The sequence below is a fragment of the Hyperolius riggenbachi genome, chromosome 4 (assembly GCF_040937935.1).
Source record: "Hyperolius riggenbachi isolate aHypRig1 chromosome 4, aHypRig1.pri, whole genome shotgun sequence".
Taxonomy (NCBI): domain Eukaryota; kingdom Metazoa; phylum Chordata; class Amphibia; order Anura; family Hyperoliidae; genus Hyperolius; species Hyperolius riggenbachi.
The window spans coordinates 28,435,514-28,450,187 of NC_090649.1; the positions used below are offsets into that span (position 1 = coordinate 28,435,514).

At 42.9% G+C, this 14,674-nt stretch overlaps 1 protein-coding gene across 1 annotated transcript; it reads left to right on the forward strand.

Annotated features, from left to right (window-relative positions):
* Positions 1-9,552: 9,552 nt before the first annotated feature.
* LOC137504596 (olfactory receptor 2B6-like) lies at positions 9,553-10,521 on the forward strand. Its single transcript, XM_068233179.1, has one exon. It carries the CDS (start codon positions 9,553-9,555, stop codon positions 10,519-10,521), a length of 969 nt encoding a protein of 322 aa, XP_068089280.1.
* Positions 10,522-14,674: the final 4,153 nt, after the last annotated feature.

The following is a 14,674-nucleotide window of genomic DNA, read 5'->3' on the forward strand; positions in this document are numbered from 1 at the left end:
TCTGAGCAAAAAGATCATCTATCAGAGGTAAAGGGTAACGATTCTTTACGGTGATCTTGTTTAGACCCCTGTAGTCGATACAAGGTCTAAGACCACCGTCTTTCTTTTGTACGAAAAAGAACCCGGCCCCGGCCGGTGAACGGGATGGACGGAAAAACCCTTCGCCAGATTTTCCTTAATGTACTCCCGCATAGCCAACTTCTCTGGCCCCGACAAGTTATAGAGATGTCCCCTCTGGGGCATACAACCAGATCTTCAGTCTATGGGACAGTCAAAACTTCGATGGGGTGGAAGTTTATCTGCGGATCTAGAGCAGAATACGTCATCATACTCAGCGTATTGTATCGGAACCCCCTCTAACCTGGTGGTACCAATGGTGATTTTCCCCAGACAATGACTACGGCAATGAGGTGACCAACTGAGCAACTGACCTGAGGCCCAGTCAATCTGCGGGGAATGGAGTTGTAACCATGGCATCCCGAGGACAATGGTAGAGGTTGTCATGCACAGTACAAGGAACTGTAAATTCTCTTTGTGTAGAACGCCAATAGTGCAAGACACCACGGAGTCTGAGAGAGAGGCTGTTTGTACTGTAATGGGGAGTCGTCTATTGCAGTAACTACCACTGGTCGATCCAAAGGGTGTAGTGGAATTCCCAGACCTTTCACAAACTCATAGTCTATAAAGTTGGCTGCAGACCCTGAGTCTATGAAGGCCTCGGTGCAAGTGGTCAAATTCCCCCAAGAAATGGAACAAGGAAGAAGTAAATGATCATTTTTATTTAGAGTTAGATTCTGCTCGTCTAGGGTATTACCTCTGACTACACCTAGACAGGCAGCGTTTCCCGAATCCCGACTTCTTGGGGCAATTCTGAGCAATGTGACCCTCCTCCGCACAATACAAACAAAGCCTCTCAGCCCTTCTGCGTTCCTTCTCAGCCCGAGTCAATCGGGAGTGTCCGATTTGCATCGGTTCATCAGTAGGCGGGATAGGTGAGGAGGACGCATAGGAGAGTGCCCTAACCGCATTCCTGCCTCTGGATTGACGCTGATAACGTAACCGGCGGTCAGCTCGCACCACCAGAGAAATCGCATCATCGATTGACTTCGGCTCAGGATGACCTAACATTAATTTAGAGACTGTGTCTGATAAACCTGAAAGGAAGCAGTCTGATGTCGTGAACCTCCGATTTTCGGTTCGCGAACCCTGTTCGCGAACCTCCGCGAAAGGTTCGGTTCACGAAAAAGTTCGCGAACCGCAATAAACTTCAATGGGGAGGCGAACTTTGAAAATTTTAAAAAATTCTACTGGCTAGAAAAATGATAGAAAACATGTTTCAAGAGCTCTAATACCTGGAGGCACACCTGATTGAGTGAAATACACATCACTGCTGGAGGACCCACCCTCCCTCCTCCAAGCAAGGTCCTTATACCATTAGCCTCTTGTGGGTCTCCTCCCTCCTTCTCCTCCCTCCTACCGGAGGGAGGAGGGTCTCTTCTGCCAGGGAGTTATACTATTTTAAAAACCAGTATACAGCATACCATGGCTGGGAATTGAACCCAGATCTCACTGTGTGGTGGGCAAGTCACCCTAACCACTGTACCACTACAGTAGTAAGTGAAGCCGGCCTAAAATTTACCATTTATGCTCAATGCAATAGAAACAGGTTGCTTAAAGGGAACCTTAACTGAGAGTGATATGGATGTTTCCTGTAAACAATACCAGTTGCCTGGCAGTCCAGCTGATCTTTGTGACTGCAATAGTGGCTGAATCACACCCTGAAACAAGCATGCAGCTAATCCAGTCTGACTTCAGTCAGAGCACCTGATCTGCATGATTGTTCAGGGGCTGTGGCTAAAAGTATTAGAGACACAGGATCAGCAGGCGATTCAGGCAACTGGTATTATTTTAAAAGGAAAAATCCATATCCTTCTCCGTTTAGGTTCCCTTTAAGGATTTGTAGCATAAAAACCAACTCACATTGGCTGGGATTTGAACCTGGGTCTAACTGTGTGGTGGGCATGCACCCTAACCACTGTACCAACTGAAGCTGGCCTAAAATTTACCATTTATGCTCAATACAAGAGAAAAAGTAGACAAGACAAATAACATTTATATCACACTTTTCTCCTGGCGGACTCAAAGCACCAGAGCTGCAGCCACTAGGGCATGCTCTATAGGCAGTAGCAGTGTTAGGAAGACTTGCCTAAGGTCTCCAACTGAATAGGTGCTGGCTTACTGAACAGACAGAGCTGAGATTTGAACTCTGGTCTCCTGTGTCAGAGGCAGAGCCCTTAAAGGGATACTGTAGGGGGGTCAGGGGAAAATGAGTTGAAGTTACCCGGGACTTCTAATGGTCCCTCACAGACATCCTGTGCCCGCGCAGCCACTCCCCAATGCTCCGGCCCCGCCTCTGGTTCACTTCTGGAATTTCAGACTTTAAAGTCTGAAAACCACGGCGCCTGTGTTGCCATGTCCTCACTCCCACTGATGGCACCAGGAGCGTACTGCGCAGGTCCAGTATAGTCTGTGCCTACGCAATGTGCTCCTGGTGACATCAGGGGAAGCGAGGACACGGCAATGCAGGCACAGTGGTTTTCAGACTTTAAAGTCTGAAATTCCAGAAGTGAACTGGAGGCGGGGCCGGAGCATCGGTGAGTGGCTGCACGGGCACAGGATGCCTGCGTGGGACCATTAGAAGCCCCGGGTAACTTCAACTCATTTTCCCTCGACCCCCCTACAGTATCCCTTTAACCATTACACCATGCAGCCACTGCTTACAGATATGTAGCCAGACATGGCCTTCTCTTTTGTGTTCAACAGTTGTCCAAAGAGAACCCCAGATAGCCAGGTAGAATCATATTTCTCTCTCTTCCTAACACTGCTACTGCCTATTGAGCATGCCCTAGTGGCTTCAGCTCTGGTGCTTTGAGTCCGCCAGGAGAAAAGTGTGATATAAATGTTATTTGTCTTGTCTACTTTTTCTCTTGTACTGAGCATAAATGGTAATTTTTAGGCCAGCTTCAGTTTGTACAGTGGTTAGGGTGCATGCACACCACACAGTGAGACCCAGGTTCAAATCCCAGCCAATGTGAGTTGGTTTTTATGCTACAAATCCTTAAAGGGAACCTAAACGGAGAAGGATATGGATTTTTCCTTTTAAAATAATACCAGTTGCCTGAATCGCCTGCTGATCCTGTGTCTCTAATACTTTTAGCCACAGCCCCTGAACAAGCATGCAGATCAGGTGCTCTGACTGAAGTCAGACTGGATTAGCTGCATGCTTGTTTCAGGGTGTGATTCAGCCACTATTGCAGTCACAAAGATCAGCTGGACTGCCAGGCAACTGGTATTGTTTACAGGAAACATCCATATCACTCTCAGTTAAAGGGAACCTTAACTGAGAGTGATATGGATGTTTCCTGTTAAACAATACCAGTTGCCTGGCAGTCCAGCTGATCTCTGTGACTGCAATAGTGGCTGAATCACACCCTGAAACAAGCATGCAGCTAATCCAGTCTGACTTCAGTCAGAGCAGCTGATCTGCATGCTTGTTCAGGGGCTGTGGCTAAAAGCATTAGAGACACAGGATCAGCAGGCGATTCAGGCAACTGGTATTATTTTAAAAGGAAAAATCCATATCCTTCTCAGTTTAGGTTCCCTTTAAGGTTCCCTTTAAGCAACCTGTTTCTATTGCATTGAGCATAAATGGTAAATTTTAGGCCAGCTTCACTTACTACTGTAGTGGTACAGTGGTTAGGGTGACTTGCCCACCACACAGTGAGATCTGGGTTCAATTCCCAGCCATGGTATACTGTATACTGGTTTTTAAAATAGTATAATTCCCTGGCAGAAGAGACCCTCCTCCCTCCGGTAGGAGGTAGAAGGGTAGGGAGGAGGAGGTAGGAGACCCACAAGAGGCTAATTAAAATCTCCCTAGCAGAGTGTGTAGCAGCTGTCTCATAACTAATTAGTGTAGGCAGACAACTGAGTCAAATGGTATAAGGACCTTGCTTGGAGGAGGGAGGGTGGGTGGGCTTACAGCAGTGAGACCAGTGTGTTTGGCAATAATATGTCTGCTGACAGTGATATGGAGGGTCAAAGTTTTGCTCAATAGAGCATTATGGGGCGAATCAAACTTCCGCAAAAGTTTGCCTGATGCAGGCGAACGCGAACCCCCAAAGTTCGCCTGGAACCGTTCGCGACATCTCTAGCAGTCTAGCAAAGCATAGGGTCCCCACCTGGATGACACAGCCCACCTTCTAAATTCTGCCGCATAGACCTCAACCGTATCTTGACCCTGCTTGAGAGTTTTGAGCTTCCCCTCCACAGTGATAGAAGCATCCGGGTCATCATAAATGATGGCCATTGCTTTAAAAAACTCCTGGACGGAGGTTAATGCCGTGTCTTCTGGCAGAAGACCATATGCCCAGGTTTGTGAGTCCCCAGACAGTAAGGTTTTTATAAAAGTTACCCTCTGAGGTTTGGTACCCGACAAAGTGGGCCTCAATTCAAAGTATGATAAGACTCGGTTACGAAAGTTCGGGAAGTCAGACCTGTGTCCTGAAAATTTCTCAGGTACTGACAAACGCAGATCTGTGACTGAAGGGGATTGCATGGTAGCTACAGCCGTCTGGAGGACCCGCACAGATCCAGACAGTTGATTGATCTGGCTCTGCTGTGTATTAACCACCTCGAAAAGGTTATTTACTGAGGTGGTTAAAGCCTCAACCTGGCCGCGTAATGCATCCATCATTTGTGGTCTGCTGTTCTGTAAGGATCGGTGTCAGCACACAGAGAGAATCTGATTATTGGTGATCTGCAGTATCGCCAACAATACAGATGAGATGACACCCGATTATTGATGATCTGCAGAATCACCAATAGTACAAGTGCGACTAACCTCCGGACACTTAACACAGTGAATAAACAATAACAACAGCAATAATATTACAAGATCGTGGAAATATCCACCACACGGCAATTCCTCAGAGGTGTGGTTACCTCTGAATGGGAACCCCGTGTGTGAGATCCTCAGTCCAGGCAAAGAGAGGAATCTCGGCCTCTGGCAGTAATCGTCTGCTAGGGCAGGCGTCTCGGAGAGGCAAGCCTCAGAGATAGCCCTACAGTGGGAGACGTTCAGATGAGGTCAGATGAGCAAAGGTTCAGCAACAGAGAAGGCGGCAACAGTGCAGAAACAGAAGGCTGATTCAGAGTCGGTAAACAGGCAGGGTCCGCAACTTGAATCAGATAGGCAGAAGTACAAGAGCGATAAGAGTAAAGAGAAGTCAGGGAAAGCCAAGGTCAAAACACAGGTAAATATACAAAACACAATCCTAATCTAAGGTGTGACGTTCCTGGTGACAACACCTGGGAAACTGGGCTAAGGTCTGAGCGCAAACACTATGTGTATTCACGACAGCAGACAAGGAGCAACTGACATCCAGCTCCTTTTATGCTGAGAGTCACTCAGCCAGTCCGCCCAGAAGCCCAGCCAATCCGGAGGCCTCCTGAGGTCAGCTGACTGGAGTGTCAGCTGACCCTCATTCGTAGGAGGTAAGAGTCCTGTCGCCTCACGCGCGTGCGCATGACCCTCTGAACACCAGAGAGGCCAGGCCCCAGGTGAGCGCACGAGTGCGCACCGAAGTCCGCCGGCTGGAATGCGGGACCCGCCGCCATATCGCCAGCAGCGGCGGTGTCCTCCCTGCTCTGCGCCAGTGGCTCCGTATGTGTGGCGGAACCCGCCGGCTGGGAAGCAGAGACCGCCGGCTGGGAAGCGGAGACCGCCACCATGCTGCCCCGCGCGGCGGCGGCGTCTCCGCTATTCGTCACAAATATTTTCTTTTTTTTCTTTCTTTTTTGTTATTGACAAATTTTTATCTTGTTGTATAAAATATGTTGTTCCCATCAACAGTATACAGTATGCCAATATCTAAAAAAAAAGATAGAAAAAATAAAATTACTATTGTGTTTGTTAAAATTACCTATTGTGTCTGTTCAAGAAACATAATTAGTGTAGATGGTAATTTTTCATTAGGGACATACTGCTCACAGGAATACGAATGAAAAAAACAAACATGACTACCTTTTAACTGCAGTCAGGCTTATATAAAAATGAAACGTAACCTAAACAAAAGCCATTGATCTCTAAGCTTCTCAAATTTCAAACCACACAAGTGCATTCAGTGTGTTAGTATTCATTGTAACATTTACATAATCACACAGGTACCTCGTAAAAGGACAGATCATGATATATTTGACTTGTTTTAAGTTTGTTTCATTTTTGTCACATATCTAAGTAAATGTAACATAGTTCAGGCTGTTATGGATCCCATACTGGAACTGCACTAAAAACTAAAAGCATAGATTTTTGAAAGACAGATGTTGTGTCAAACAAACCTCATTTTTTTTCTATTAAGATGCCAGTTAATATTTAGAAATCTTTGCTAATCATTTGACTTGTTGTATTCTGATGCTTAAAATGAATGTCTGTGTTGCATAATAAAACATAGTGGACCATACGCAATTCACTTTTTCTCCTGTGTTTTCTACCAGGAGATAATTTTTCATCTTTTATTTTAAGTATCTTTTCATCACTCTGCAATTGGAAAGGTACCAAAAAGTTGGTGAAAAAGTACTTACAATTATTTTGTGTATTTTCTTGCATGCTGGTGATTTAAAATGCATTTTATTGACATGTTTAAAAATATTACCTATGAGAAAAAAAGTGAATTGCATATGGGCCTGTGTGTTAATGGTTAGAATGCAGGCATATGGACTGGCTTCAGAGAGTTCAGTTTAAATATTTAAACTCTGATTTGCCTTTGCCTTTTATTTTATTTTATTTTTTATTGGGGGGGGGGGGAGATATATATGTATTTTGGACTCTTGACGGTCACCTGCACATTACAGCCATGTGAAAAAGGTTGCTAAACCATAAATGAAAAAGGATATAAAAAATATCCAAAATCTTAAAAATTAGGGTTTGTGTTTACTCCTAGCCTTGGTTAGGTAGACCAACCAAAGTTACCACTCAAACTGTCAGGAGAATTATTTGGGACGCAGAGAGAATTTCTCAAATATTTAACTGATGTCCAGGTTTCTCCATAGAAATATGTTTCAAGGTGCACAATAAGTAAGAACTTGAAGAGACTTGAGCAATTTAAGATAAACAAAGTGGGTTGTAACATCCAAAAATAAAACGTTACCCAAAAACAGTTAGTGTCCCAAAAAGGCATGTAAAACTTTTTTTTTCTTAAATATGCCCCTATATGTCTCCAATTTGTATTTTCTTTTTACCTTGTCTCGATGCCTAATTTTCAGGAACTAATTGCAACTTTCAGGAACTGTGCAGTGACAGGGCCTTTCCTTAGCTACATTATCAATCTTATCTAAGCATGCACATAACAGAAAGCTTCTCAATTGAGATAAGAGGCTGGATAGTGAACTAGTTAAGGGCTTTGCCTTTGACCTGGGCAACCAGGGTCCAAATCGTGAGAGCAGCTGACAGACAGTGAATTCAATGTCTTCAGCTTCTCAAATGAGCCCTAATCTGGCATTTGGATCATGAACTGTGCATGTTCATTCACAGTTGTCTCACATGGCGTGCATGAACAGAGGATAGAAACATTTTTATTTAACTGATTCTAAAACTCAGAAAGATCCTATAGCAGAGGATGGAAAAACATCAAAATTACCCTTATAACGTTAATAGCTGAGGAAAAAGGCCTTGCTCTATATTTATGAAAAAAAATTCCAAGATGGCTTCCTGTCTGAAATATCCATTTATTGCAAATTAATATTCTTAATTACAAATTCTTGACATTTTGATATATACCTTATGGGTGGGAATTAAGGTAATTAATTGGATATGGATGGCAGTAGACATATTGGCAATACACTGACCCGAAAATAATATTTTCTTGACCTATTGATTAGAATAATAGTAGCAGACTATTTTGACTTCTGATATGAAATTTTCTATCAGCTCGAAATGGCATAAAAAATTCATCTGAAATATGTCTGTTTCTAAAGGTCCACAGACATCTTGGGTTAATTTCTATGTAGACCTTAAATATTAAGATAATTATATAACTGTCCTTTTAGAAAATAATTAAAATAAAATACATCCAGATCCTAAATTTGATTATTAAAAATATTTATATACTAGCAGACCTAAGCCTGTTTAAAAACCGGCTCTAGGTCTGTGTTTCCCAAGTGTCACCGCCGCCTGTAAGTGCGCATACTCGCTCCCGTCGCAAGCACACCCGCCATGCCTGCCCACCGCACACATGCGCACGTGCACACTTGGCCGCCCTCTCACACGCCCGCCCTTCTGTCTGTGTGAGTCTGGGTCCATGCTGTGCACATGCGCAGTAGCAAAAAGCACGGACCCAGCTACACAGAGACAACAGTTGCCTATTATTATAGGATATAGGATTTGTACTTATAAATAAATAACTTTAAAAATAGGATTTCAGTTGATATGTAATTTTACAAACTTCCAAAATGTTGTTGTATCCATAATTATTGAAATAGGGAAAAAAAACCTTATTATTTACTGTAATAAAAGGTTGTTGACATTCCTTTTAGCAATTGTTTAAAAATAAATGTCAGTTTATTTTACAAATCACAGTTAAAATTAATAATTTAAATGTAACGATGATATCCAGCAGCACACACAATACCATGTGACGTCCAAGCATGGTCGCCACTACTCTCAGTTGTGACATCACAGGTGGGCCACCTCTTTTCTGACTGCCCCGTATTCTAGAAAGTGCGCTGCTGCAGTCTGTTCAACAATGAACACACAATTCACTCATAGAATAGTGCATGCAAAGAAAAAAAAAACTCAAGCAAAAGGACAAGTGTGAACCCTTCCTAATATATATTGTAGAAATCCCAATTGGCAATCATAAACTGACAGGGATATTGTAACTTGCCTTGCTGAATGTTTATGTTCAATGTTTACAATATACAGTGTATCATGGAGGAAAGACAACCTTTACCTCTTTTTAAAATGTTTTTTAATTGTTTTATAGATAAATCTGGGCACCTCCTTCTCCCTGCTTACTATATACCCCAGGAAGATTGTTATTATTATTTTTTTTTTTAAACGACCAAAGTGACTGTTGAAGGATGCAATTGGCTTCTTGATTAGGCCAGTCCCGTTTATTAGTATCTTTGTGTACACTTTGCAGTATATTTCCATCTTTTGGCATACTACACTATATTGGGCTTATGGCTCTTTTTGAGTTTTTTTTTAAGGATCCTTGAGCATCTCAAGAACTTCCTCATCCTGTAGCTCGGGAAATGTTTAGCCCCTTTCCATTCAATCTTATTTTTTTAAACATTGCCTTTAAATTCAGGAATTGCTGGACTTTCTTTGTTGTTTTACCATAACCAAAATTGTTGAACTCTTGTCTGTTTTCATTTTAAAAACACCCAGAAAAGTTGTTTAAGATTCATATATTGTGTCAAAACTGTGCCTTGACAGGATCCCAGCCATTTGCGATATCCCAAATTATGCAAAAACATATACTTGTTTACAGAATGTCTTGGAAAAATGACTCAAACATTAAAGAATTTATCTTGCTGGGACTTTCCAACAGCCCTTTTGTACAAAACATACTTTTTGTGATCTTTTTGGTCATTTACCTGGTCATTTTAATTGCAAATTTTCTTATTATCCTGGCTACATTCGTGGACAGCAGGCTTCATACTCCAATGTATTTTTTTCTTAGAAATCTATCCTTTGTGGACATCTGCTATTCAACCTCAAGTATGCCAAGGATGCTGAAAGATCTGCTATCAGCCAAGAAAATTATTTCATTTGAAGAATGTGTTGCACAAATGTACATATCTATTTCATTGGGGCTTACAGAATGTGTACTCTTAGCTATAATGGCCTATGACCGTTATATTGCAATTTGTTTTCCATTACAGTATTTTACAATCATTTCCCCATCTACATGCATCAGGATAGCTACAGGAGCGTGGATCTGTGGGTTCCTATCACCTGTTGCTCAGATTATTCTTACATGGAGTGTGGATCTCTGTGGACATAATAAAATTAACCATTTTGTATGCGAGATTCCAGAAATCTTAGCGTTAGGATGCAAAAATGTGTCTGTTGTCAAATCCGTTCTTTTTGTGGTTAGTATTATCACTTTAGTTATACCGGTTAGTTTCATTATCATAACATATGTAAAAATAATAAAAGCCATTTTAAAAATAAGTACAGAAGCGGGACGAAAAAAGGCCTTTTCCACTTGTGGATCTCACATCATTGTTGTGACATTATTCTATGGCTCAGCTATGGCCACCTATATGAGACCTCAATCTGAGTCATCAGCTGACACAGACAAGCACTTTGCAATTTTTTATGGTATAGTCACACCACTGCTGAATCCGCTGGTTTATACGCTGAGAAATAAAGAAGTTAAATCAGCTCTGAAGCTTTGCTGGCAGAAGCAACGGAAGATAGATCACATGACAATACAATACCCTCACAAGTCATAAAATCAGGAGTCAGTTGTCAAACTGAAAGCTACAAATGAGCAGCAGAAAATAATATAATCACCCAGCGAGTCCTTTACACCCAATCCTATTGCGCTTTTCATGCTGGAGGTGGGAAGTGATGCTTCCCGCCAGATATGAGCGTTAGCTTAGACCTGTAAATGCTAATGCATGTGTTGAGCCACTGCATCTGGGGGTCTCCTTTAATAAGGAGACCCCCCCCCCCAGAGATCCCTATCAAGGTACCAAACATCACCAAAGATCTCCCCCCCCCCCCCCCCACAGCAGTGCCATCATCCCTAATCAAATACCTACTGCCGCCGGACATCCTCCGCCTCTCAACGCAAGTGCCATCACTGTAGTTAAAGCATCTCTGAATATAATTACTGTCTATCAAAGCCCCGGCAAAGCATCTTTGAAGCTCCCACTGGGCCTCCTCATTGGTCCCCTGTCTGAAAAAGATGTCAAACTATCCAAGATGAAGGAATCAATCTCTAAACCCCAGGCTGTCCCAGCTGTAGAGAGCTTTGGGTAAATGCATTATAAATAATTTTAAATTTTCTAGCCATACCTTGTTTTTGGTCTCTGTGTTTTGTTGTTTTTATTTTTGGGGATTTTTTGTTGTTGTTATCTAACATTACTATGGTTCTGTTTAACTCTTCCTCTAATTCACTTGTTTCACTTGTTAGACAATAAATTCTTAACTCATCACAGAAGGAGGCTGCTTTACAAAAGTTTTTTTTTTTTTTTATGAAGCATCTTGCATTATCTGTTTTTTTTTTCCTTCATGTCTAATCAGGAATGACACCAATAAAGGTAATTTTTTGGCAAACAATAACTCATATAATTGAATGAATTGTTATCTAGTATCAATGCAACAACAGCAAAAGCAGGTAAACATAAACACAGATAATATTTCAAAATAAATAAAAGCGGTTGCCTCAAAACATGTAAAGCGTTACGTGGTATTTAGATTCACTAAGCTGAATTTTTGGACCAAAATGAAGGTATGAAAAATAGGATGTTTTTGGTAAATCTATTTCTTCCCAATCCACTTTGTAATTTTGTATGAATCAGCTTGATTGTATTTTTGTTGTTCAGTGTATTTAACTGTTGTGTCGAGGGATGAATGCATGGATTTCCTGAAATTCCAACTTCTGACGTTCTGAGCATCAACATTTTTTTTATCGAGGCAGTGTATAGTGAGAACAGCAAGGGGCCAAGTACAGAGCCTTGGGGGACCCCAACTGAGAGGGTGTGGAGGTTGAAGAGGAACCACGGGTAGCACATTGGCGTAGTGTTTAGGACTCGCCTTGCAGTGCTGGGTACCCGGTTTGAATCCCAGCCAGGGCAGTATCTGCAAGGAGTTTGCATGTCCTCCCCTGTGTCTGTGTGGGTATCCTCCAGGCATTCTGTTTGACTCCCATATCTCAAAAACATACAGATAAGTTAATTAGCTTCCCATAAATTAGCCCAAGACCATGATACATACACTGCATGATACATACATAGACATATAACTATGGCAGGGATTAGATTGTGAGCCCCTCTAAGGGACAGTTAAGTGACAGGGAAATATACTCTGTACAGCCCTGCAGAAGATGTTAGCGCTATATAAATACTAAATAATAATAATAACCATTGAAGGCGGTCTTAAAGGAACAATTTGAGAGGTAGTAGGAGAACCAGGCTAGGGCAAGGCCCTGGATGCCAGCAGATTGCAAGGATTGATGGAGCAGGAGATGAATGAAACTGTAAATCAAAATTGTAAACTTTTGTGAACATACAGTATACAGTATTTTCCCAAATTTGCATTAACTATATTTTACCTTACGGTTATTAGAGCAAAAATATATTTAAAATAAATTACAAGTTTTATTTTTCATAATGCATACTTGGAATTTGCAAAGACTACATTTCTTTGGAATTCAGTGATAAATGAAATCAAATTTGGATTTCCGCAATGCTGACCCATCTCTACATGTGATTCTTGATTAAAATTTGCCATAATTGTATACATACCATATGGGGCATTTTTGTTTAATGTTTTGTTTGTTGCTTTACAGGGCAGTTTCTAGGCTATAGAGATCCCAGCCAAGGTTGTATAAATTGCGCCCCCCCTCCCCTGGTAGACTGGAGCACCCTATTGCAATGAGGTAGCCAGAGATGCCCCCAGTATTAGGTAGCTAGAGGTAGCTCCCCACCCTGTGTAGGTAGCAAAATTAGCCAGATGCAGCCTCCCAGCATAGGTAGCCACAGGAGACCCCAATATTAGGTAGTCAGATGCAGCCCCCAGTATAGGATGCCCACAATGTAGGTAGCCAGACAGACCCCTTTTTATGTAGCTAGAGAACTCCCCCATTTAGCCAGAGAGGCCCCCTGTTTAACCAGAGAGTCCCCCCCCCCCAGTTTAACCAGAGAACTCCCTCTGTTTAGCCAGAGAACTCCGCCTTTTCCCATTTAGCCAGAGAATGATAGGGTGGATGTAAGCAGGGAGCCCCATATAGCCAAAGAGCCCCCCCTATAGCCAGAGAGACCCCTGTTAAGCCAGAGAAAGAGACCTCTGTTTGAGAGGGGGAGCGGAAGCAGTGAGTGAAAATCAGGAGCAGATAACTCACCTAGCCTAGATCCGCAGATGCCACATCCTCTACACTACACAATTGATTAAAACAGACCTCTATGATGTTTTCTGTACATGAAATAGAGAAAACATTATGGTGTTTTTCAGCAGGGGGCAGGGCTATGCACTGGAAGTTTGTGGATACATGAGTAGGGGAGGGATAAAAGACACAGCAGGTAATTATAATTTCCTATTAGAAGTGTGCCCATGGAATGATCAAATCAATTGACAATGGATGTCCTCTTTAAAGAGGATCTGTAACATCAAAAGATCCCCTGGGGGGTACTCACCTCGGGTGGGGGAAGCCTCCAGATCCTAATGAGGCTTCCCATGTCCTCCTCTGTCCCACGGGGGTCTCACTGCAGCCCTCCGTACAAGATGACGTCATTATTTACCTTCCCGGCTCCTACGCAGGCGCTCTGACGGCTGTCGGCTCCGAACTACACGGAAATACCCGATCGCCGTCAGGTCTGCTCTACTGCGCAGGCACAAGTTTCCGGCGCCTGCGAAGTAGAGCGGACCCGACTGAGATCGGGTATTTCCATGTAGTTCGGAGCGGAAAGCAGCCACAGCGACCCCGCTGGAGCCAGCAAAGGTAAATATTGATTTTACGGTCCGGTCTGTCGCCGGCTGTTTGGAGGGCTGCAGCGAGACCCCCGTGGGACAGAGGGTGGCGTGGGAAGCCTCATTAGGATCGGAGGCTTCCCCCACCCGAGGTGAGTACCCCCCAGGGGATGTTTTTGAGGTTACAGAGTCTCTTTAAACACCCCCTGTTTGAGATCCTTTCCAAACTTCTGACTACAACAACTTTTTAACAAGATGCATAATTAACATACATCTGTAATCATGACATTGTTTCAGTATGAAATCGTTGTGTACTCATACATACAAGTATGGCAAGTGTAACATCCAGCTGAGCCAGAATTTGCTTTTTAACCTCCTTCAGGCTCGGGGTGGAAAAAAAGAAGGAACGGTAGTCCCGAGTCTGACTTGGGGTAGACGCCTGGAGGTATGGGGAGATATGAGCGCAGCCTGGTGGCAGTTAGAACTCACCTCCCCTGGGATACAGATGCTGGTAGCCATTCTTCTTCCAGTCCTTGGAAGCTCTGGATGCCTAGAGTGAAATCGCCATCTGTTGCCATGACGACAGACGGCAAACTCACTACAGGGTTATAGCACCACCCAGAGGTAGAATTACAACGCTGAATGCCAGGGAGGTGAGTCTGTACAGGGGCCGCAGATCTCACTGCGGTAAGATTTATTTCCCGGTTTTAAGGTCTAAAAGCATGTGAAAAAATTGCACCGCTTTTAGACCCTAAAATCTAGAAATAATCATACTGCCACGGAGGTTAAAAGCATCAAAGATTTGAGTTGCAACAAGAATCAGGATCAAGCTTTTCCCCTTCTGGGACAGGCACAGTGAAAATCTAGTCTGGAGTCTTTGTGAGTCACAAAAAACACTATTTATTTGGACTGTGACGACTACAAGTAATTTACACTTTATACAGAAAAAATGTAATAAAACCTAAAGGAAAA